This window comes from Xylaria bambusicola (assembly GCF_022495145.1).
Source record: "Xylaria bambusicola strain CBS 139988 unplaced genomic scaffold F5B22scaffold_49, whole genome shotgun sequence".
Taxonomy (NCBI): domain Eukaryota; kingdom Fungi; phylum Ascomycota; class Sordariomycetes; order Xylariales; family Xylariaceae; genus Xylaria; species Xylaria bambusicola.
The window spans coordinates 234,123-256,083 of NW_025953602.1; the positions used below are offsets into that span (position 1 = coordinate 234,123).

The window sequence follows — 21,961 nt, forward strand, 5'->3', positions numbered from 1 at the left end:
GTCTTGGGACACCAGTAGGTAACCTCGCATCAAATAATGCATCTCTCGAGAATGTTGGTTTTTTGCGTTGTTAATTTTGGATGAGAAAGGAGAAAAGAAACAAGCAAGGAAATTTTTCGAGGTGATTGGTTATATGGGGTTTTCCCCCACGAAGATGCCACACCAGCCACCTTTCCTTTGTGCTAAGCCACTTTACTCAATCACCCCTAGGTATCGACTTCCTAGGAAGTCGTCTTAACCTAGGAAGGTCTACCTAGCTCTTGTTGCTCCTGTTCCTTGTTGGAGATCGCCCCAGCTTCATAAGCCGATGGCCGCAGTCAACAATCCCAACGAAATCTATTGACTACTCTACCTCTAGCAAAGATGGCCAGCATTGCTGGAACAGCCGTGTATTCACTACCCAGGTTTCTCCTCCCTCGACTGAGCTGGACCGTGCCCATCCAATCGACACCAAGCGCATTGTGCGGCGCAAGATTCGCTCCAGCACCACAGTCTACACCTCAGCGTCCCGGGAGAGCGACATTTCACACAAAGCGCCCATCACCGCTGCGCACGATTTCAAAAGGCCATAATGGGAAACTGTCAATTATACAGCAACACCTGTTGCTGCGACGCTCGTTCAGCGCCACATCGTCCCGGGGAAGAGACCACCACTTTGACACACTCAAGTTCGTCCAGCGACTGCAGAGCGAGGGTTTCACGGAGGACCAGTCGGTAGCGATGATGAAGGTATTGAACGATGTGATAGAAGAAAGGTAAGCCTTCGACGACGACGGCAATAGCAGTCGCAGTATTTATACAATGAATTAAACTCCTCCCGTTTTGTCTCGCACATTAATGGTTTTATTTATTCAGTATCCGGAACTTAACGCGCACAATGGTTCTGCGTGAGGACGCCGCAAAAGCCACATACACGCAAAAGGTTGACTTCGCAAAGCTGCGCTCAGAGCTGTTGTCCGCCGACAACACCGAGTCCAACACAACGCGGGCGGCACACGAGCGCCTGACTAACGACATCACGAAGCTGAACTCGCGGTTGCGCGACGAGATAGGACGCACCCAGGCTTCGGTACGTCTGGACCTGAACCTGGAGAAGGGCCGTATCCGCGAGGAAGCTTCGCAGCAGGAGCTCCAAATCAAGGAGACCGAGACTAAGATTGAGCAGGAGGTCGCCGCCCTCCGCGAGAAGCTCGAGCAGGTCAAGTTTCAGACATTACAATGGCTCATGGGCGTGTGCACGGGTTTTGCTGCCGTGCTTCTCGGTGCTTGGCGCTTGCTTATGTGAGTGGACCAACTCACCATAGGGACGACGTAGTCGCAATGGGGTGTGATAGTACATCATCACACAATGTATCTATCAATTCATTGCCTCATAACGTCACATACCTAGACTTTCGCTTTGTGAGTGTATTGGCACAGGCAGCAATCATGAAATATCTTTCAAAACCCCCAGGAAAGCGTTATAGCTGTGACAAAGTACAAGCACTATGACGATTACCCGGACTGCAAATGGCATGTTGAGAAATTAATCAGGACATTATATTTTAGTATTTGCGTAATTCAGAGGCTGGTGCTTTTGCAAACAAATATCATGACTGGATCCAAAGTCATAAAGTAATCAGTTCCGCGGCTTCTATTTGTCTCCAGACTCTTAGTCGTCCATGCAAGAACCGAAAGAGCCTTCATTGTCCAGTAGAGGGCGCAAGCTGTTCCATTTGAAGACACCCTTTCTCTAGACTCTCTGGACCGCAGCGTCTGTTTAATGTGAATAACGGTTCTGTATTCCTACCCGGTGATATTTGGGAGTAATACAACGCAGCTGGTTGTCATTGCAAGTACTGTTAACAAAGATGCAGTAGAGTATGCTGATTAATTAACACAAATATAGAGGCAGAGTTGCTCTCTAAGTGAAAGCCGGACGATGCGGAGGGCGGCATTTGAATGCAGTATTAGATGATGCACATTGGAGTTCCTAAGTTAACGTAACGAGAGAGGGCCGCTATTAGTCAATTCGGGGAGGGGTATGACCTGGTGTATGCCGCCGCCTCTCTCCTTCTTTGCGCAAGTTCTCAATGATCTTCAACATTTCTTTCCTTGCACCGCCGCTGTCTATTGCCTTGTGCGCCATGCTCATTGAGATTTTTTCTCCGGCGTTAACAGCAAGAAGGCGCTTAACTAATAGATGGCGCATGATGATACAGACGTAGACACCGCAGTCGCTTCCATTTTCTTGCTGAGGACACTCAAGTAAACGATGAAAACGTATAGGCCTGCCAAGAACCCGAGACAGCCTGCAAGTGGCTTCCCATGCCTCGTTGTTGTTGGAGCCATCGCAAGAGTCATAATGGAAAGCCACGCCGTCAATTATGCTCACTAGTAGAAGGGACCAATGGGTCCCCCCTTCCGCCTGGTTCACATTTCGATTGTCATTAATAGGTAAAAATATGTGTGTGATACCGCTGAAGTTCGGCAGAGCAGCCCGCACGCTTTCGGTATCCTTATTTTTCATCAACAGAAAGGTCATTGAGGGTCGAAGAAGTACGATATGGGCTTGTGGGTATTTTGAAAGCACTTCGCGCTCCAGAAACTCTTCCCAAAACGCAATATTCTGAAGTTAAACATAAGCTGACTTGAGTTATACCAGTAAGCCCAAAATAGGAACACGTACATTGTCTGTGAGCCAGTCGCCTCTTAGGGCTTTCACATCTTCATATGTCACTGGAGTGTATGCATTAGTCGTATGTATAGGAGGGTCGTAGAAGGTAAATGTGACATACGAAGTATATCATAATCTTAGCAAGAGTTAGCTTGGCTACATGATCAGATGCGGTTCTTATGCGACCTACATGACAGGTATGGCTGGGACGGCGAAGGTGAAGGCGATAACTATAAGTCCGGTAAGATTGGGCTGAGAGTATGGCGGGACATTGCTTGCGAGGACTCACGCTGTCATTCAGCCGCCGCGCGATTCTTTCGCGGAACGGCATTAAGAGAGCTTGGATGTACTGTGTATGCGTAGGCGCGCGTGGATGTAGACAAGAATGTTGACAATGGTGATCAATATGCAACAGCTAAATAATGCGTCGATAACGTTGATCCAAATGCGGATTATACGAAAGCGATGGAGGGCGAGAGTTTAGAGGTGGGTGCGGACCACGCAATGAGCGTCTTCGATAATCACCGTAGACTTTTTAAAAGCGGGAGGGCGAGTGGGAGGAAGTGGAATTTGTCATTAACGCTGTCGCAATGTACAGTGATTCGTAGGATCTGCCCGGGAGACGTTAATGAACAAGACAGCCCGAGTCCAAGTAAGAAAATATCGCGAACAAGAAAAAGATAAAAATAAAAAAGAGCGAAGCAAGGAATGGATGAATTGCAAAGAGAGTTGGGCTTGTTGGCGTTTGGGTTGGGGACTGAGGCTATGGGATGACGGCCGAGGGAGTGACGATGGTAGAGAGCGTGGCGGATTGTGATGCAATCAAGATCTTAGGTCTTGGCTCCAAATATCCGGGGCTGTAGGCAGGCACTTAGAGAGCTAACTGTACCTAGATAGGTATAGGTAGGTATTTGAGAGACAGCAGTGCTTACGCAGGCTTAGCGGGGAATGCCCCTATGATAGAGAGAGTAAGAGGGGAATAAAAGACGGGAAAAAGAGAGAGAGATAGACTATATTGTGGGGGTGGACACGAGGAAATACCGCATGTACCGGTATCCTACAGCACGTGCTATCGTCCCATTCACCATATATAATAGTGGCTGGATGGTGAGACAAAGAGAAGTCTCTGGTGATATGCACAAAGTGCCACCTAAAATACCCAGTACCATGTGAAGCATATGATATATGCTTTCTCCCGTGAAACCAACATCTACGGAGTACAACAGCGGAAAATACGATACTTCGAGGTATCAGAATCATGCAGACCCGCGTCCTCCAGCCATTGTATGTAAGTAAGTAAGCATGGCATAAGTATAAAAGCAGTAATTGAATTGGATTGCACTGAGCCAAGATTTACCATTAACTTTAGTATTAAGATTCAAGTTAGATCATATTGCCATTCGTATTGTCATACTGTAGTCTGCATCATAATAGATCAATCACATAATGAGGAGATGGAGAAAAGCCTATTGAGATAAGAATCACAGATGGTGGTTGCAAAAAGTTGATTTGTACACAATTGCTGTAACGGCGAATCGAACGCCGGTCTCAAGCTTGGAAGGCTAGAATGATAACCACTACACTATTACAGCGAACAGCTGAAATTTCAGGTATAAAACAATACCACATATCCCAAAAGTGCGTCATGTGGGTATTACTACAAATCGATTCCTCTAATAGCCCCTTAACCTCCACGGATTTCGCCAGGCCACTTCTGTTTGCTTCTTTATTTTATTCCATCATGTGTTCATCTTCTCACAGCGAACCACTACGCGCTTTATCATGGTAATAGCTATGAGCCAGGCACTTTCTGTAAATCGGCTAAAGCACCTAGTTCCCTCGAGCAGGGAACATAAATACCTGGTCTTCTACCTAATGTACCAGAAACTGTGATGATACACTCCCACCGGAGGGCCAAGGCAATCCATATATACGACGTTCAAGTGTGCGATGAGGGCGAAGTAGAGGGCCACAAGCTGAGCAAATGCGCTCACACATAGTCATGCGGCTTAAGTATCTCTTCGTTCTGCTCATGGCCTCACTCGCCCCAATGCAAGATGCGCCCGCTCTACAACCACGAGATTAGTACTAAGTAGCAGCGATGATAGGAAGAAAACCCAAACCTTTTGCCCCTACAATATGCGCCTTGGGGGACGGTTTTCTCCTTCTTGATAGATAATATTATCGCTGGCAAATTCATGTAGTCTCATTGCCCATCTTGCTTCCCAACGAAGGCGGGATTCTGCTCCATAGTCGAGGAAATAAAGCCTCTCAAAGCAGCCCACCTTCCTGCTGTCGACGTAGTGGAGCCCGAGGGAGGTGCCTGCGATTGAGACGGCGCTTGCTTAACCTCAGCTACAGCCTGCCCTTCAATCTGCATATTCGAGTCCACATTGGCAGCACCCATGGTATTCAGTCTCGCAAGACTATAGGTGAAACGATCCATCTCGCCCTTGACAATCTTCTCCTTCTTCTTCAGTGCTCCCTTTCTCATCTTCAGACTCTTGTGTCTGATCTTGCCCTCTCGGAGCTGCCGGAGCCCCTCCGATGTCTCGCCATCAGCCAGCAAGTCGGGCAGGGCGTCGGCCAAGGACTCGAGGTTCGCAACAAGCTTCTTGCCTGGGCGTCGACGCTTCAGTGGCTTACGGTGTGTCTTCTCGATTCGCGAGATAAGCGCCGAGCGCTTTATGATGCGCTTGTCTTTCTTCGAGCTCGTGAATCCGTCGAACGATGGCGCGACAGCGTCAGGTCGTGGCGCTTTGCGTGGCGCATGGGGCTCTGCACCCGTTTTCGCTGCGAGCTTTGCTCGTAGAGAGCGCCGTTTTGAAGGAGCTACGGGGGCCTAGGCATTGTGAGTTGCAGTTCCGCTGCGGAGACAAAAGCGACTAGAGTGAAATGCCGCTTACCATCTTGAGAGTCTGTAAGGTGGCCAAAAGGCAGCAATATAATTGGCAAGCAGTGCAAAGTAGATTTTGTGAAAGCCGCTTTTGGTTGTTGTAGAGCCCTTACTAAGTAAACTCGCCTTGGTTGGCATAAGGCACAACCTTGCAAGGTGGGGAAGTCACGCATGTACTACTCAGTGCTAAGTATGTACTTATATGTACATCCATGGATACCTTAAGTAGAAGAGCCTAGGTACGTAATGTAGGTAAGGAACAACATGGTCAATTTTACATATACCTACAGTAGGTTGTTAGAGACAAGCAACTAAGGTAGCCATCACTTTGGTTAGATGAGCAATTATCTTGACCGTAAGATGGGTTCCCTTTGTAGCGCCGAACTCATGCACGCGAACCTCTAATCTATCAAGCCTCTATTATATAGTACCTACACACCAAGTGTCTACTACTCATTCCACAGTTGGTTGTTCCCACATGATTAGAACACCTAATCTGGTCCAACAAGCATGCCGAACGCCATTACAAAATGAAATCGGGATTACATAAACTTTAATTTTCTTGTTGCAAATATGGCAGCAATGGCACTTAATGCGCCAATAAAGAGACAAACGGCCACTCCATTTGGCCCATCACTACAACCGCCGGAGTCAGTAATTACTCTTTCAGGTAGAAGTTTAGGGAGTTCTGTACACTCTCGGGACACACTTGTGCCCCTAGTGCACAACTATGGCCTCCGGGAGTAACTAGAGCAGGAAGAAAATAACAGCGGTGGTTTACATACGTATTGTGATGCTCATCGGGGTGTGCGCCATGGGCAAGTTCGGGACTCTTGCCAGGCTCCAGTATACCAAACACAATTGTTGATATGATCGTCCCTATGAACTGTGGGATCGTAGTATAGATGTTGAGGATACCGAAATAGACACCAGACGGTTCTCCCGCGGAGCTTGATTTTGTTGTATGCGAATCGTCGTGTAAAAGAGACACGTGGGACACATTGCCGTTCATATCTGCCATTTCCATTGAAGCATTAGATAAACGCCGAGAAGCTGCGCCCTCTCCGCTACTCAGTCTGTTCACTTCCATGCCCAAAAAAGCATGTGGCGCCCACGATGCAATATTCCAAGGGCTGTGGACGGGTTAGCTAGTTCAGAAAAAGGGCCAAGTCGAAACGTACAGTCCACATATACAAACAAGAGTGGCGGCAAACTTGAAGCTTCTCGCGAAGGGCGCAAACAGCATTGCGGCTGCAAATGTCGCGTGGGCACAGATCCAGGCTGTCAAGAGATCAGGCTTGTATTTATTGAGCTTTTCAACGATGCCTCTGAGACTCTGCGGCGGTCGTTGAGTGTAACTGTGGTCGTCAGGTGACCTAATGACGATAGGGAGAAACCAAGAGCCAAAAAATGTGATGACGGAATAGATAATGAATGCCTGGCTACCGGCCCGGCCAACCTCTCCCAATGCATCTTTAGACTGTTTCGCGTCATGGGGGGCATCATAGCGAAAATACGTCTCGCCAATCCACGTGGTACTATAAAATAGGAATGGAAACCATCCTATCCATGCCCAGAATTGCGCCATACAAATTGCTCTAATGCGTGGAGGCAGATGCACAATCGTCGACCAGATATGACTAGCGACCTGATAGAGCCCATCCTGCTTATTTGATTTTGGTGGAGAGAGCAGTACTCTTTCTGTCACAGCCCAACATGTCACACCACATGTACCGACTAGGCCAAGCGCAGCAAGAACTGTCAGTTGTTTGAATTGTGTCTCACCGAGTGATTTTCCAAGTAACGACGGAAGGTCAATCGCCCCAGTTGCAAATGCCATCCCATGTCCTATTGCTGACATCCTGCTTCCTGTTCACAGTATTAGCAACGACAACTAATCGAGGGGCCCTCGCTGGATAGCATACCCCAAGCGGATCCAGTCTGTTGCTTTTCGATAGGGAGAGTGTCAACGACTAAACTCCTTGCAGCGCTCATCACTGCTTTGACGTTAGACCAAGCTCTTATATTTTGGTTAATTCACGAATACATAGAACGGACCTGCATTAATAGAGAAATCGACCGCGTACTGCGTCAGCAAGTGTCAGCAATTGTCGGTCGAAACAAACACAAAGACTTGTGGAGCAGTCAAACTATGCTAGTACGAGCCTACTCTGGCTAGACACTATGGACCTCTAGACATAGATAGGGGTTGTAAGAGAAGAGGGTAAAAAGAACTACTCACTATAGCTAGCACAGCCGCGGAAACGGTCATGTGCTGTACTGACTTCTTGTCTTCAACGAAAAACCCCATAATGTCCTCTGTAAAACCCAAAAGCAGTAGAAACAACGCTGATATAATGGCTCCCGTCAGAATAAAGGGCCGCCGTCGTCCCCATCTCGAAGTCGATCTGTCTGCGATGGTACCAACGATAGGCTGCACGACAAGTCCCGACAATGGGCCGGCGATCCACACGAGGGAAGTTTTGCTCTTCGTTAACCCGAGAGAAAGAAGATACGGGGTGCAGTACGTCTGTTCAACGCCCCATACAAACCTGGGGAAGCAATTAGCTTGGTGCGATTTCTCGTAAGCGGGAGTAGTGATGCGTACGTACGTGATGCCGATGGTACTCAATGTTAAGAATGCCATTCGAGAGGCCTCTGAGCTCCCCTTGACTAAGGGTTGCCCAAGCCATCGAGACATGATTCTGGAGACTGGAGGTGTGCAACGGCGTATCGTCGTTTGATACTCTACCGGTATATCGATCGACTTGGGCGATGAGCTTGGATGTTGCGGAAGGCGGCGAGATGGTCTACTAGAATCAAGCTATTATTCTTCCTTTGGAGGAGAATGCGACCCCAATCCATCCAAGTTCCATCACAAGATGAGCTTGTGGAATGTTTCGATGAAGGCCGAGTGGGAGTTCCTATGATGATGAAATTGGATGATAACTTGAAGCAAGTACCTGTAATCCCTAGAATCAGGGGTTCGTTCCTGGAATGATCCACTGTGGCTTCACCCTATCGCGATACAGCAGCTACCTAGGTACCTCCATCGCCAATGGTCTTTAGGTGCTTAATAACGTATCTTAGGTGGTAGTGTACACATCAACTGTTATTAGTGTCTGATAATTCAAACCGAGCTGAATTAGAGGACCATCAAAAGCGTATGTAATTAGGGTGGTGATTAAAATGTAACTACATTACCTATTGGAGGTGTATACCAACATATGTCGGTGCCTAGGTACCTACACGTACACCTGCAAGCGTAGCCCAGATAGCTCCCTAGCCGCTACTACTGTACATAGTGTGCATATTAGTGCACCGGTACTTGCCTAAGTAGGTACCTACATAGGTACCCTGGCGAGCCTGCTAGTACTGTAGTAGGTACCTCCTAGCGTGACTGCCCCTCCCCTGCAAGCCATGAGGTCAACTGAGAAACCGCTCCGATCTAGGAACGTGGGGTTACGAGTAAAAATAATCTTCCAAACCAGAGGATAGGTGGGATAAAAGCGAAACAGCCCATACTATACTATAGCTGTCACATCTCGCACATGCTGGTCGTTTGAACAATATCTCAATTGGCTCTTCTCCCATTCCGTCCACCATCGTACTCCTCCTGTTGTTACAGAGAGAACCTCGGGTTAATCTGCGCTGTGTCACGCACCAATCTCCTTCTCGTTTCGCCCGGCTCTCGGACAATAAAGCACCATGGATTTAGTAAACCAGTTCGTGGCTCCCTCTGTCAACCTTTGCAGATATGTTTTTAGCAAAACTCGAACAAGTCGGCGATGTGGCTGACTCAGACTCTGCAAACACCAGCCTTGAAGGGCGACTTCTATTCGCCGTGCCAAAGAGTGAGTCTCGTTGCTTGTAGTCGAGGTGCGATAATGACCAAATGGCTAACTCGTATAAAAGAGGGTCGTTTGAACCAAGCTGCACTAAACCTCCTTGAGGGCGCCGATATCCAATTCAGGAGAGAAAACCGGCTTGACATAGCATTAGTCAAGAATCTACCCATCGCTCTGATCTTCCTCCCCGCGGCTGATATACCTACTTTCGTTGGGGAGGGTCAGGTCGACCTGGGAATCACCGGCCTGGACCAAGTTCAAGAGCACGACGCAGGGGTGCGTGCTCTTTATCGTGCAAGGCGGTTCTCAGGCGAGATAACCATGGAACAAGAAGTCGCCCATAACGGGAGCGGCTCAGGCTGCGAGACAGTGTTGGAACTCGGATTTGGCGCGTGTAAGCTCCAAGTACAAGTCCCGCAGAATGGCGCCTATAATTCGCCTAAGGATCTCATCGGGAAGAACATTGGTACCAGTTTCGTCCATCTCGCGCAAAAATACTTCGCCAACTTAGAACTGGAAGTGGACTCTGCAAATGCGCAGGCAGACCAACCTGCAGAATTCACCAATAAACTGCGAACCCAGATTATTGAACTAAGTGGTAGTGTCGAAGCGGCTTGCGCTCTCGGTGTGGCTGATGGTATCGTCGACCTTGTCGGTAAGTGTCAATCGAATCTGTGTGTGGTCATCCGGCCGAGAATCAGCTGACATGGTTAGAATCTGGCGAGACCATGAAAGCCGCTGGACTGAAACCAATCGACACTGTGGTCGAATCCAGTGCTATTTTAATCAAGTCGCGGAACCCGAGTAACCCGGAACTTGTCGAGCTTATTGCACAGCGTATTCGCGGTGTAATAGCAGCAAACAAATACGTTTTGTGTCAGTATAATATCCAGAGGAGCACCCTTGCAGAAGCTACTAAGATCGCTCCTGGGAAGAGAGCCCCAACAGTCACATCGCTAGATGAGGAGGGGTGGGTCGCTGTCAGCGTCATGGTAGAAAAGAAGAGAATCGCGCCTATCATGGACGAATTGAGTAAAATCGGAGCCCATGACATCCTGGTACTAGACATTAAAAATAGTCGCGACTAGGGTAGTGAGTCGCCATGAGATTTAATTCAGCAATATCCACGGAAAGACTTGAAGTTGTCCCTAACTATAACAAAACAAACGTCAACCAAATCAGAGTAGAATGATGAAGCTATAATTATATTCCGACAAAACGAAGCGCGAAGTGTTTGGCCGCGAATTTCGGAGGTTTTCAAGGATGAGCAACTAGGCGCATGGGTCGATGATGTTATATTATGGGGTCTCCCTCTCGGGATACCTAGCAGACGGTTACATCACGTTAAATGCATCCGCATGCCGGCTTGACTGGGCTGTGGACCCTGAATTTCAGATCAGATCAGACACTCCCCAAACGTCTTATGCTTATGTATCCTAGATCTCAACACTTAACTTGTCCATTCAGGTGCTGTATCTTCTTTCTTTCATGCTCCCCTGCTTGTCAACACAGCCGCTCAATCATCTATCTTTGCATCAGATTCAGTATGGGTTCTTACCAGTGATATATCGTGTTACCTAGGTATTACCACCAGGCCTCTACCTAGCACCCCTCTTGACAGGATAAGACTGGTACTACTACCTACCTTTATGCTTTTAAATCTCTATATACCGATATAACCATGAATGCTACTACTACACCTACGACGAACATATCCTTGCGCGCAAGGAGTGGTGAACTTAAATGGCCGTCAAAGATCTACCAGGTGAATATGAACTAAGCCCTCTTTATCCATTGCACATATCGTCATCTAACTATGTATACGCGCCCATGTCACTCATTCACACCTTACAATAGGATGATAAACTCGCTGACACCAATCACGTACAGGCTATAGCAACACCTGTAAACTTCATCACGTTCCTCGTATCTCTGTACCTTGTAGACAGCCGTAACCGAGCGCAACGCTATCGTCAGCCCGAAAGGAAGATAAGAGACAGCAGTGATCGAACCTGGTTATCCAGGCTCTTATACGAGCAAAACTCCTCTCCATATGAATGGGTGGACAATTACCAGACTTCGTCATCATCTCAGTCGACGCATGCTTTCCCGCATAGAAACGTTCGGGACAAACATGCTGAGTCTCCAAAGGAAGCAAAAAATTGGTTTTACCACACGAAGCAGAAGAAGCTTCTTAGGGCAGAAGCGGCAAATGCATTCGCTGTGCGAGACTCGGTGCTGTTCGCCCTGGGAACTCTAGCTATCTTTCTCCTTTGGGTGCTTTGGCAGACAGTGAAGTGGCTTACTGGTTGGGTTCTACAGCGCATCATTTTGGCGAAGGTCCAGATACGTTCATGATCTGAACGGGTCAGCCCAACCGTCTGAAGTTGTGAGCCCAAGGAAAAGGCAAAGGCGGACTTTATGCCGGGTATTGAGGCACGTTTGTAGTCTTCTAGGCGAGCGATATCGGTCATTCTCAATACTTAGCGACCTCCCATCTTTACGATCCATGGCGATTTAACAGCCAATGTATGCCTGCCGAAAAATTAATAAATTTAAACTAAGTTGAATGTTTCAGAAGACCAAAAATGCACCAGACGTCCAACTGCCGTGTTCTCTATTACCCTGTTCACTTGTCTAACGATTCAATAGGAAGGGTTTACTTCTCGTCAACCGTCTGAGTTCCATGACTGAGCAGCCGATGATTCCCCCCTACCACTTGAAGTATTGTGTAAATGGGCAAAATCTCGAAAGTGATCAAGATATCAACAGATTATCCTTGCCACGCGCATCGAAGGGCAGCATTCTATCTATTGCTACCCCTCACGGCGGCCATAGAAAAATTGTTACCACCTATCTGCCTGCTCTATTCCGAAGACGCCAACATACCAGTTATCACCCCATACCTACACAATTTTGAGGTTTTCAGTAGAACACGCGCGAAAAGGTAGTAATTGGGTATTGACGTCATCACCTCGAGCTCCACTAGCGTTCTTCAAGGAGTCAATCATAGATTGGATGCGGTCGTCACAAGATGCTTAGTGTGGCACAAATAGGGCCAGCGCAGTCGACTTTGCTTGGCCACTTAGTAGGTTACCATGAGTTTGAGCAGTACGTTTTGCAGTTTGATCATACCTACATGCTATCAACCTTTTTCTTTCTTTTCCCTTCTCCTCGTAATTTTTTCCTCGCTAATTCCGTCTCTTGGCTTGCGCTAGACTAGATTCATTGATAATAGGATAGTTCAGCTGTCTATGTATATCTGAATTCGCAAACAATCGGCTAGCAATGCAGGGCTGAACCACGTGCTGGAAGTCACATTTCATTTTCAATATTCGTTCACGAAGGATCGAAATCATAATTTTGCTTTTCGCTATGTCATTGCAGGTTCCGCAGCAGTCGATACAACATGCAGCTCACTTGCCGGACTTAGCAAGCGCATACCGGGAGTTTTACCGGGCCAAGCTGCGTGCCGATGTGCAGGCGACACCACTCATTTTCCCACTGCACTTAACCGCGTACTGGATTATTCCCACATTGTATCTAGCTATTCCGCACAAGAACAGACCGTGGCTGTATCGTGCAAGATGGCTTGTTCTAGCTCTCGTCTGCGCATTTCATGTTTATATGATCAAGCATGTGAAGAGCCCTAATTTTGCTGCGAGCTATGGCGTTGGAATAATAGCCTCGTGGGGCACTATCTGGAACTTTTATCTACTGGTATGGACAAGACCGCAGTGGGATGCCAGACGGGTCGAAAGATTGAAGGTATCCCAGCCCATCGACAGGCTGCGTAATGACCGGGTAGCCGATCGGCTACCAGCATCGCTAGAAAAGGGAGCGTCGGCCGTCAGAAAGCTCAACAGCCAAGAAGTTGCTATTTCAGAAATTGATAGAAATGCGTTCAGCTCGAGACCAGCTGGCTCCGCTGCCAATACACCAATAAGTGTACATGGTAACGGAATTACACCGACAACAGGGATGAGGCACAGGGAATCACAACCAGTTCAGGAGAACGGAGATCAAGCAGGGGATGAGGAGGCCTTGGTGAAAAGAATAATCCGTCTTAATAATAGTGACAAGAATCCACCACTGGACCAGGATGCGGCTCTTGAACTTTATAGACGCGCACGGGAAGAGGAATATGAGTATTACTGGCAAGAGTATCCCGCCAACGCCTCATTCCTGACTCGTCTTGACTGGGTATTTGATATCGTCAGCACATTCCGCCTAACCGGTGAGTACAACTAGCAGTCACGGACATATATCACGATGCTGAGATTCGCAAAGGGTGGGAATCTGCCCCTTCTTGTCTGCCTCCGTATAAGCCGCCTCCTACCATCGGCCCTTATCAGCTACCGCTGGAATATGGCTCCCAGTTAGTCTCCAGGATCCATTCCTTTCACTTTCTCTTGCAGACGGGTCCAGTTGCCATTGCTACTACATGCTTTCGAAACATGCACTGATTTGTTACTCTGTCGGGTGGTCACTAACATGGGCGTGTGAACAGCAGGAGTAAGCAAGGCTACGAACGGACTGTCTCACGACGGAAATTGGTTCTTTCCCGCTTGTTCGTCGATTTCTTGCCGAGCTACATTATTGTCGATGTTTGCGCAGCCCTGATGACAAGTGATCCGTACTTCGTTGCCGGGCCGGAGCACGACCACCCCCTTCCGCCACATCTTGCCTCCCTTCACCCCGCGCTCCTCTTTCTTCAGCGCACAACTCTCGGCTTCGTCGCGGTGATTTTTGCACTGCAATGGTACGTATAAAGACCTGGAGTTTGTATTATCTGCTAGAGCTAACTTTTGCTACAGTATGTGAGATTCTATTCTGAATAATGACCACCATGACCTGTACTATCACAGAAAATGTGTATTATGGTACTGTACTGACTCGTCTTGGGAGAACAGACGTATGGAGTTTTGGTGCTATGCTTCTCGCCCTCTACTGCCCTCCTATACTGGGATTTCGTGCTCATCCCTGGCATTTACCGTCCTTCACAGGCTCATTCTCGCAGGTGACGGATCGAGGACTGTCTGGTTTTTGGGGCGCGTGGTGGCGTATGTATTCCCCAGAGTCATTTTCTTGCTATCATAGCAAATAACAGGTGGCAAATAACCCTTTTAGGGCCATCAGAATTTCCCAGGCGCATGCAACGCTCACCATACTTCGTTTATTTATTTCACCCGAAGCATAACCACTAATCCCAGTGAACTATAGATCAGACGTTCCGGGTCGGGTTCTCTGCGCCCACTAAGTGGCTGCTTCGCCTTGGTTACTTACCATCTCCTCGAAGACACGGCGGTGTATCTACTCTGATTACCCCTGCTGTAAGCGCTATCATGGCTTTTGTCCAGTCGGGAATGATCCAGTATGCTACCCCTTGAGTCTTTTCTTCTTCCTATTTTAGACGCTCATAGAGGCCATAATCTCCTGCTAGAGCCACATGCGTGTCTCAGAAGTACACATAAGTCCCAAAACCTAGCCCTGTCTTACCTTCAAGAGTAACCACTGACTCCAACGAATAATAGTGCCGCTGGCAGTTATACCTCAGTGCCTACGACGTACTACTGGGGCCCGCCTATCTTCTTTGCGCTCTCTGGTTTGGGAATGGTGTTGCAAACTATGCTTTCTCGCGGGCTACAACGCAGGATTGAAAGGTTACCACTTTGGTTGCGTCGTCTTGGCAACGTAGCATTTACATTCCTCTGGCTCCTGGCTACTGGTTGGACGCTCCTGGACGATTTCGGACGTTGCGGTATCTGGCTTTGGGAGCCAGTCCCCGTCTCCTTTTCTAGGGCTGCTGGACTAGGTGTTGATAGACGTGTGTGGCGGTATGATAAGGACTCCTTACCCAGATGGCATTGGGGCTCTTGGAATAGATGGTGGGAAACGGGCATTGCTGTTTAACGGCTTTAGATCTGGTAGAAAATAGCCTCAAAAGTGTGCGAGCAGCTGGCAATGCTTAGGTTTTAGGGAGATATGAGCGTGGAATGGAATAGAGGCATCGAGCTAAGATCACGGAAATGGCGTATAGATAGATATAAGATCTTTTTTTCTCTCTTATCGCAGTTCCCTTATGCATTCGATCGTAGCTAGTTAAGAATTCAATAGGTTGTCGCATTCAAATTTCTTCCAATCAGACTATTAGCTTTGTTAACCTTCATTTGAATATAAAGGAAGATGAATTTTCACAACTTTACTGATAGTGTACATCGCACAACAGTGAATCGAGTAGACAGACATCTTGAATGCAGATATGTACCATATTTGTTTTCAGATATTTGGAAGATAACTAACTCATCATCGTTGAATCTGGTATAAAACCATCTAATATTAACCAATCCATCCATCTACCTGGTTTCCTAGTGTAATGGCTATCACAGCGGATTCTGATTCCGCTAATCTGGGTTCGATTCCCAGGGAGACCTGACAGTATACCTTCAGATCATGTTAAATTCAAAAGCGTTGCTCTTGCTTATTCTTTTGGCGAAAATTCAATATAGTACCTTTCCTTTTTGGTTTCTCTTCCTCTTCTGCGGAGTTCTATATAGATGTTTTAATATCATTTTAGTAATGGGGCTATTTATGTAAAATTTGATTAAGCTTTCAGTTTTATACCGAAATCCACTAAGGAATGTGGCTGTAACTGTTCGCTCAGTTGCAGTCTGTGGGGCCAAATAGTGGACTGAATCTTGGAGCTGTTGCATCCATGTATGTGAAATGTATGGCGATACAATTAGACTGATAGAGGAGATGGTGCTCTTAGGAGGCCTAAGCACTCAACTCTACACGATGTCCTGTACACGAGCATGCCGAATATTCTTCAGCATACTTAATTGTAGTATTTCCGCTCTTAGCCAGGCTAGAGTTTGGCTGTAATTCGACTGCTTACGGCTCAATACTTGAAGAAATGCGTTGTACGCTAGCCTTCGCATTTATTGTCAATTCCGATGTTTGCATCATGAATCATTAGAATGGACTCACCAGAATACTTCGCATTTTTTTACATCACATACGTAGCCCGGGTATCGAAGTCTTCTCGTCCTGCTTACAAGGAGAACATATGCTGTGTCAACCAGCTTTTTAATGGTTTCTTCAATCTTGAATTAGCAGATTCCTTATTTATTATTATTTACACGAGCTCATCCACTTACTGATTATATAAGTTGAAGGAGGTTGCTTTGGCGCTGGTAAGCAACGTAGATATGCCCACATCTTGGTAGATGTTTCCACGAACGCCTTGTATAAGTTGTTTAGCACCACTAGCCCAGAGTTTAGTCCAACGTCGAAGAACATTAGGTGACTTTGGATCTTGAAAGCGTCTAGCGAGACAGGGGTCAATGTTTGTGCGCTATAAGTAATGAGGCGGGCACCTACTGAGGACCTTGCGCTGGAAAGTTTGGCCAGGGTTCCGACTGAACTCGACGGTAAGCGAATTGTATATGACTGGACAACTTAGTGTGACGTGGAACAATATATCTGGATATAAAGCTTACCCTGATCCTCGCCCTTATTTGAACTACGGCTGAGTTCGAGCGTTCTAGTATTAATCAGAGTACCACAGTATGGGAAGTCTTCGCCGTATTTTACTTTAGGAATCGCTTGGTCATTGACTACAAGATCAAAGTTGACTAGGCTTTTCTGAGGGTTGACACTGATGCCGTATTCCGGCACACCACCATGGAGGACTTCAACCAGGCGAACTGCCTTATGTTTATCGGTCGTGATAAGCAAGAAGTCATCGATGAGTCGCAGGAGTAAGCAGTCAGCTGAGTCGAGGAACGAAAGGACATGAGTCTCGAGATCTGCGTAGAAGTAATTGCAGAGCATGGAGGATAAAACAGATCCTTGTGGAATGCCCTGCCTTTGGCGGTAGTATTTTTTGCCAACCTTGATGAGATTCTGTTGGATATGAGATGCAACTAGCTGAAGAAGTTCACTTGTTTCGTATTGCTTCTGGTAGAGACCAACAAACACGGTATTGCGTTTCGTCGCGTTTCGTCCACTCTCTAACTGGTTGATGAAAGTTGAAGCATCATCGTGTTTAATAGCTACAGATGGCCACTTCTTCATAGGGTTTGCTTTCCAGCTTGCACAATTTTGCCGAGCGGCGGTGCTGGGACTTACTTCGAGGTACTTCATTATTCGATACTGACGTTGCTGGGGTATAGAATTCAGTAGGCCGACAATGGCTGCTTGGGGAATTGTGTCAAAAGCTGCCTGTACATCCACTTTTGCAAAGTAGAAGTGTGCAGGCAAGGTAGAAAAGCTATCTTTGAAAGGCCGCAACCGCTTGTAAATATCACCGACGGAAAACAAAGATGAGCCCAATTTGTCTGGATTGATGACCTAAGATTGGAATTGTTAGCCGCGACAACCCTGCCTATCAGAGAGCCCTACCTTTTCAAGCTTAAGAACTGTTTGTGCAGGTGCCAGAATCTTGTTAATGCCTAAATCTAGCTCCTTGGAGCGTCCGCGGATAGGCATTCTCTTACGCAAATTTGCAATTGGTCTCATTTGCGTACCTTTAGGAAGTAGCCTGATATGACTGAATCCTAGGTGTCGTGACTCTAGTATGCTTTGGGCTTCTACGAGGCTGATCTCCTCTAGCATCTTCCCTTTCAGAGTTATCATAGCAGGCTCCACAAGAGACCGCCAAATATCGTGGCGGAAAAAGAAAACACGATACTTATCTGCACTTGACTCCGTAACGTAGAAATTGCTTCGAATGAGGGGTACCAAGATAGAATCGATGAGAAAGTAAAGAAACTCATTGAATAGTTCCCAGCGTTTCTGCATATCAGTCAATGATGTTTTGTTAGCCATGAGCCGGTGAGGTGCGAGCCATTCGATGTTGGTTATCTAGCACATGTCAGTTTCGGTTAGTGGCGATGCAAAAATGTTGGGTACTAACCTTGATGCCCTGGCTCAAGTCCCATAGAGACATGACTTCGAAACGCCTGAGAGAGATGAACATATCAACTTTCTTCAAGAATTGGCGTTCGTTGTTGCTCGCGTCCAAGCCGCAGCCCCAGAAATCTGTCGGGACCAGTGTCTTCAGAACTGCTTGGCAAAATGACGCCACCTCTGTGGACGGCGTGGCCAATTCTGTGATCGGAGTATCCGGGTTCCTTCGCGGTAGGCGAATTGATTTCTGGCGCTGCATGATCCGTTTCAACTTGCTCTTCCCTTGTTTCCGCACTTGCCCTCTGTTCTTATCAGATGCTGGCCGAACTTCTGGTTCATCCGTTATGAGAGGAAGCTTTTGGTGTTAGTAGTGACTAAGATGAACCCTATGACACATACAGGACAATAATGCTGCAAAAGCTGGGCATATGAGCAGCTTCTATGGAGAGCCTGAAGTTTATTGATCAAATTTCTTGCGTTCCCTCGGAGTCGCTTGGGGATTTTCACTTGAACACCACTATCCTCAAGCCGGCCGAACTTCTCAACAATTTCTTCCTCTCGCAGAGTGTAGTCCTTAAATCGTTGCGACGTTTCTTTCATGTCGACTTTGCTAGTGAAGATGTTATGAAGCCCGAATTGTCTAGGGAACATGTACATCATCACTTTCAATGTATGAATTTCATTCTGTTGGGCCAACCGCGTTCGTATGCGCATGTCTTGTACTTTGTCTAGCTGCTGAATAGGACATCGATTTAGTACATCTGCAGGTGCTATTAGCTGTGCCTGGATGCTTCTAGCTCATATTCCTTACGGATGTGCCTCAGACCAAATTGAACCTGTCCTCGAGCATTCAGGGCAGGCCTTGCATAAAACATTCTACTTCGCACAAAAACAAGCTCTGTAGAATTTTTAGGTGTATTGCCTTTTTCATGAGCTGGTAACGGCCGGTATAGAGGGATATTAGATAGTGGCCTTCCTACCTTTGGTATAAGTACTTGTTGGAAGGTGTCATGTATAGGAAGAACATACCACTCACTTGGCAGATATTATTCGTACCTGTATCGACAGATATGAATATATCACCGTTTAGAAGCAAGTCTATCATGATACGCTCTCCTGAATCGCCTAGAAGAGATAGAAGCTGAGGCCAAGGGGACTGCTGCAATGCTTCCACATAAGGGTTCGGTCTGACAGTTCGCAGTCCCAAGGCCCCATTTCGACGAAAGCCATTGCATAGGAGGTGATCAGGCCACTTGGCAGACTTGTCTCTAATGAAAATGGTCCTTACAACGTATTCCACGATCTGGTAGTCGCTGATTAGTTACTTACAGAGTTACAAGTTGGATATCTATTTTAGTCCTTGTGCTGAAAAGCCGTGAGATTACACTCGCTTACCAGGGCCTGCGATTCAATAAAGCCGGCAACGCCATTGGAAAGAGTCTGGTAGGAGTCGTCGCCTCTTTGAGAGAAAGTCTTCCATTCGTCCAGATGACGAGCCGCTTCTTCGGTCATGGGATTCGAGTGTCCAATAAGTGTGGTATCCAGCAAAGTCCCGAGAGACCGCTCCGTGTCTGACAAGTGCGCGTTACGGGACATGTTGATAATACCAACAGCGGATATTTTCCTCCGCCTGATCCTGGAAGCAGGCGGCAGCTGTGCTATAACATATTCGCGTAGACTTTGGACATGCGGGTAATACTGGCTGAGAACAGGATGCCGACATTGCGAGATCAAGGATTGACTATCAGTCTGCTCCTTCATCTTCTTCTTGGTGCATAGCGAGCCATTGACAGTGCCCTCGCCTGTAGAAGCAGCGCGTTTTCGCTTCCTAGGACGTGGCATTGTTACCGAATTTTATAGGAGGAAGATAGCACCTCGCGAAGGCTGCGGCGCAAGACGCGATGCTCATGCAGTATATGGTTCTTCTCTAGGCACGGGTGACTGAGCGACTGGTGTAAGCCTTCAGCATGCACGCGACGAAGATGAGATCAAGGCTGATCAGATATCTGAACTCTGGTTGTCATGTACGTGTCTGCTCTAGAGCCTGTTTGTTTCTGCTTGGACCACTAGTGCTGGTCCTTCGGTTACTGGGCTTGACCTAGGTGCATCCCAGTTCACGACTAACATGGTACCCGCAGTTCCTTACACTACTTACGAGGTAGTACCTGCTTCAATACTGGCATTTTACCTGAAACCACGGTCCTTGTTAGTATGACTAGGTAGTTAGTTAGGTATCTGCAGATGCCTACATACCTATGTATGTAGTGCAGTGTACAAAGTCGACGATGAGCTGATCTTTGTCGGTATGACAACTGTAAGGAATTGTTCTGTACATGGGCAGTTGATTACTGAGATCGACACGGCTGTTGCTTAGGTATGTATTCATTCCTACAAGAGATACCTACCTAGGTACTATGTATACGGGTAGGTATCTTGGTATGGAACTCCACGCCCAGCGAGCCAATAGCAAGCCAGCAAAAACAAACGCCAATGTCAATGCCGGCCTTTCCATGGAGAAGGAACAAAGTCTTTACCTAGGTAGGTATTCTTTACAGCTATGCATCTAGGTATGCCATCTAATCTCGAAACTAACATTGTAAACTAGTCTTACTGCTATACGGAGAACACCTCAGACACCTTTATACATACCTAGGTAGTATGTACGGACTGCTTGATATGGACTAAGTAGGTGGTTTCAGTCCCGGCGCTATACACGGTCAATTCATTCAACGGCTAAGCAAGCCTCCCTAAACCAGTCTGGCTTGGCCAAACATCAGAACACCCTCTTCGTCCTAGCCCGTGCATGCGTGGCAGCGGTGCGGTCAAGACTCAATCGTCCAAGTATACAGGTCCGAATCCCCCTTTTCAATCATGCCAGGGCCACGCCTTGGTGGCCCGGATCGTAGGTCGGGCACCGTCCGCTAGCCTCAAGCTAGGCTGCAAAAAGAGCTCGTTGGACACAACACTATCAAACATCTTGGCAATTGGCCAATAGCTGTCATGATCCCGACCTTGGGAAACCGTTCATAGTTGCAGTGTCGTGTATCCGGTCAGCACGGATATCCACCCCCTTTTTCGAGAGCATCAGCCATTCATCTACACGTGTGTGTTCCAAACGCGGAGGCGGCGCTGTAAGGTTATTCGGATGCAATGCAATTGCACTACTGGCCGGTAACCAGCCGGGCGCCAGGAGATTGTCTCGAATATGCACACTAAATTAAATCGAAAGGGTTCCTACATGCACATACAGTACTACCTATGTACCTAAGTACCTACCTAGGTAGGTTAGATATCTGCCAGTGGTTCACTTAGGTACTTACATACATGTACTTAGTAATGCCACTGCGGCAGCAAAGTTGAAGTTATCTGCGTATGTACACTACTAATACTAGGTAGGTAGTTCGTGATGAAAGCCTGGAAGCTGGTAACCTTTCCAATTATCCTGGCTACCTACCTACCTACCTACCTACATAAGTAAGGTAGATAGATAGGCATCGGATTTCGAACCCCGCAGAGGGCGCCGCCACTTCATTTATTCATGTCTGGATCGCCAGGTGGCATTATCCCCCAGATGGCGGGCGATCATGGTGACTGGAATGTCGATATCATCATATACCCATCTCACACCCATTCTGTCCAGTTAGCCGA

General features: G+C 47.3%; 8 protein-coding genes and 2 non-coding genes across 10 annotated transcripts; 5 read left to right on the top strand and 5 right to left on the bottom strand.

Moving 5' to 3' along the window:
- Nucleotides 1-125: 125 nt before the first annotated feature.
- On the top strand, nt 126-1,647 carry F5B22DRAFT_405210 (uncharacterized protein). Its single transcript, XM_047971515.1, has 2 exons — nt 126-755; nt 856-1,647. The coding sequence occupies exons 1-2, from the start codon at nt 364-366 to the stop codon at nt 1,283-1,285; spliced, it is 822 nt and encodes a 273-aa protein (XP_047827379.1). The 5' UTR covers nt 126-363; the 3' UTR covers nt 1,286-1,647.
- F5B22DRAFT_404877 (cysteine proteinase) lies at nt 1,644-3,135 on the bottom strand. Its single transcript, XM_047971511.1, has 5 exons — nt 2,946-3,135; nt 2,847-2,886; nt 2,778-2,792; nt 2,669-2,718; nt 1,644-2,608 (listed from the first exon to the last, which is right to left on the bottom strand). Exons 1-5 carry the CDS (start codon nt 2,985-2,987, stop codon nt 2,003-2,005), a joined length of 753 nt encoding a protein of 250 aa, XP_047827380.1. The 5' UTR covers nt 2,988-3,135; the 3' UTR covers nt 1,644-2,002.
- A 1,041-nt stretch (nt 3,136-4,176) lies between these two features.
- F5B22DRAFT_t159 lies at nt 4,177-4,248 on the bottom strand. The gene has a single exon. It is a non-coding gene; the product is annotated as a tRNA-Gly (tRNA).
- A 524-nt stretch (nt 4,249-4,772) lies between these two features.
- On the bottom strand, nt 4,773-5,887 carry F5B22DRAFT_404935 (ribosome biogenesis protein SLX9-domain-containing protein). Its single transcript, XM_047971512.1, has 2 exons — nt 5,563-5,887; nt 4,773-5,498 (listed from the first exon to the last, which is right to left on the bottom strand). Exons 1-2 carry the CDS (start codon nt 5,563-5,565, stop codon nt 4,863-4,865), a joined length of 639 nt encoding a protein of 212 aa, XP_047827381.1. The 5' UTR covers nt 5,566-5,887; the 3' UTR covers nt 4,773-4,862.
- F5B22DRAFT_404847 (major facilitator superfamily domain-containing protein) lies at nt 5,830-8,741 on the bottom strand. The gene is made up of 7 exons (XM_047971510.1): nt 8,165-8,741; nt 7,795-8,104; nt 7,611-7,638; nt 7,478-7,549; nt 6,734-7,421; nt 6,338-6,685; nt 5,830-6,188 (listed from the first exon to the last, which is right to left on the bottom strand). Exons 1-7 carry the CDS (start codon nt 8,251-8,253, stop codon nt 6,095-6,097), a joined length of 1,629 nt encoding a protein of 542 aa, XP_047827382.1. The 5' UTR covers nt 8,254-8,741; the 3' UTR covers nt 5,830-6,094.
- A 1-nt stretch (nt 8,742) lies between these two features.
- F5B22DRAFT_405015 (uncharacterized protein) lies at nt 8,743-10,785 on the top strand. Its single transcript, XM_047971513.1, has 4 exons — nt 8,743-9,277; nt 9,372-9,406; nt 9,468-10,055; nt 10,115-10,785. The coding sequence occupies exons 1-4, from the start codon at nt 9,261-9,263 to the stop codon at nt 10,486-10,488; spliced, it is 1,014 nt and encodes a 337-aa protein (XP_047827383.1). The 5' UTR covers nt 8,743-9,260; the 3' UTR covers nt 10,489-10,785.
- On the top strand, nt 10,729-12,073 carry F5B22DRAFT_405227 (uncharacterized protein). Its single transcript, XM_047971516.1, has 4 exons — nt 10,729-10,867; nt 10,982-11,165; nt 11,291-11,929; nt 12,053-12,073. The coding sequence occupies exons 2-3, from the start codon at nt 11,082-11,084 to the stop codon at nt 11,756-11,758; spliced, it is 552 nt and encodes a 183-aa protein (XP_047827384.1). The 5' UTR covers nt 10,729-10,867; nt 10,982-11,081; the 3' UTR covers nt 11,759-11,929; nt 12,053-12,073.
- Nucleotides 12,074-12,775: 702 nt separating this feature from the next.
- Nucleotides 12,776-15,469, top strand: F5B22DRAFT_659355 (uncharacterized protein; the record flags this gene model as incomplete). Its single annotated transcript, XM_047980193.1, has 6 exons — nt 12,776-13,637; nt 13,691-13,778; nt 13,911-14,162; nt 14,324-14,463; nt 14,624-14,774; nt 14,935-15,469. The coding sequence occupies 6 exons, from the start codon at nt 12,776-12,778 to the stop codon at nt 15,311-15,313; spliced, it is 1,872 nt and encodes a 623-aa protein (XP_047827385.1). The 3' UTR covers nt 15,314-15,469.
- A 293-nt stretch (nt 15,470-15,762) lies between these two features.
- Nucleotides 15,763-15,834, top strand: F5B22DRAFT_t158. The gene has a single exon. It is a non-coding gene; the product is annotated as a tRNA-Gln (tRNA).
- A 2,948-nt stretch (nt 15,835-18,782) lies between these two features.
- Nucleotides 18,783-20,307, bottom strand: F5B22DRAFT_405289 (uncharacterized protein). The gene is made up of 4 exons (XM_047971517.1): nt 19,709-20,307; nt 19,343-19,616; nt 19,125-19,289; nt 18,783-19,048 (listed from the first exon to the last, which is right to left on the bottom strand). Exons 1-4 carry the CDS (start codon nt 20,153-20,155, stop codon nt 18,993-18,995), a joined length of 942 nt encoding a protein of 313 aa, XP_047827386.1. The 5' UTR covers nt 20,156-20,307; the 3' UTR covers nt 18,783-18,992.
- Nucleotides 20,308-21,961: the final 1,654 nt, after the last annotated feature.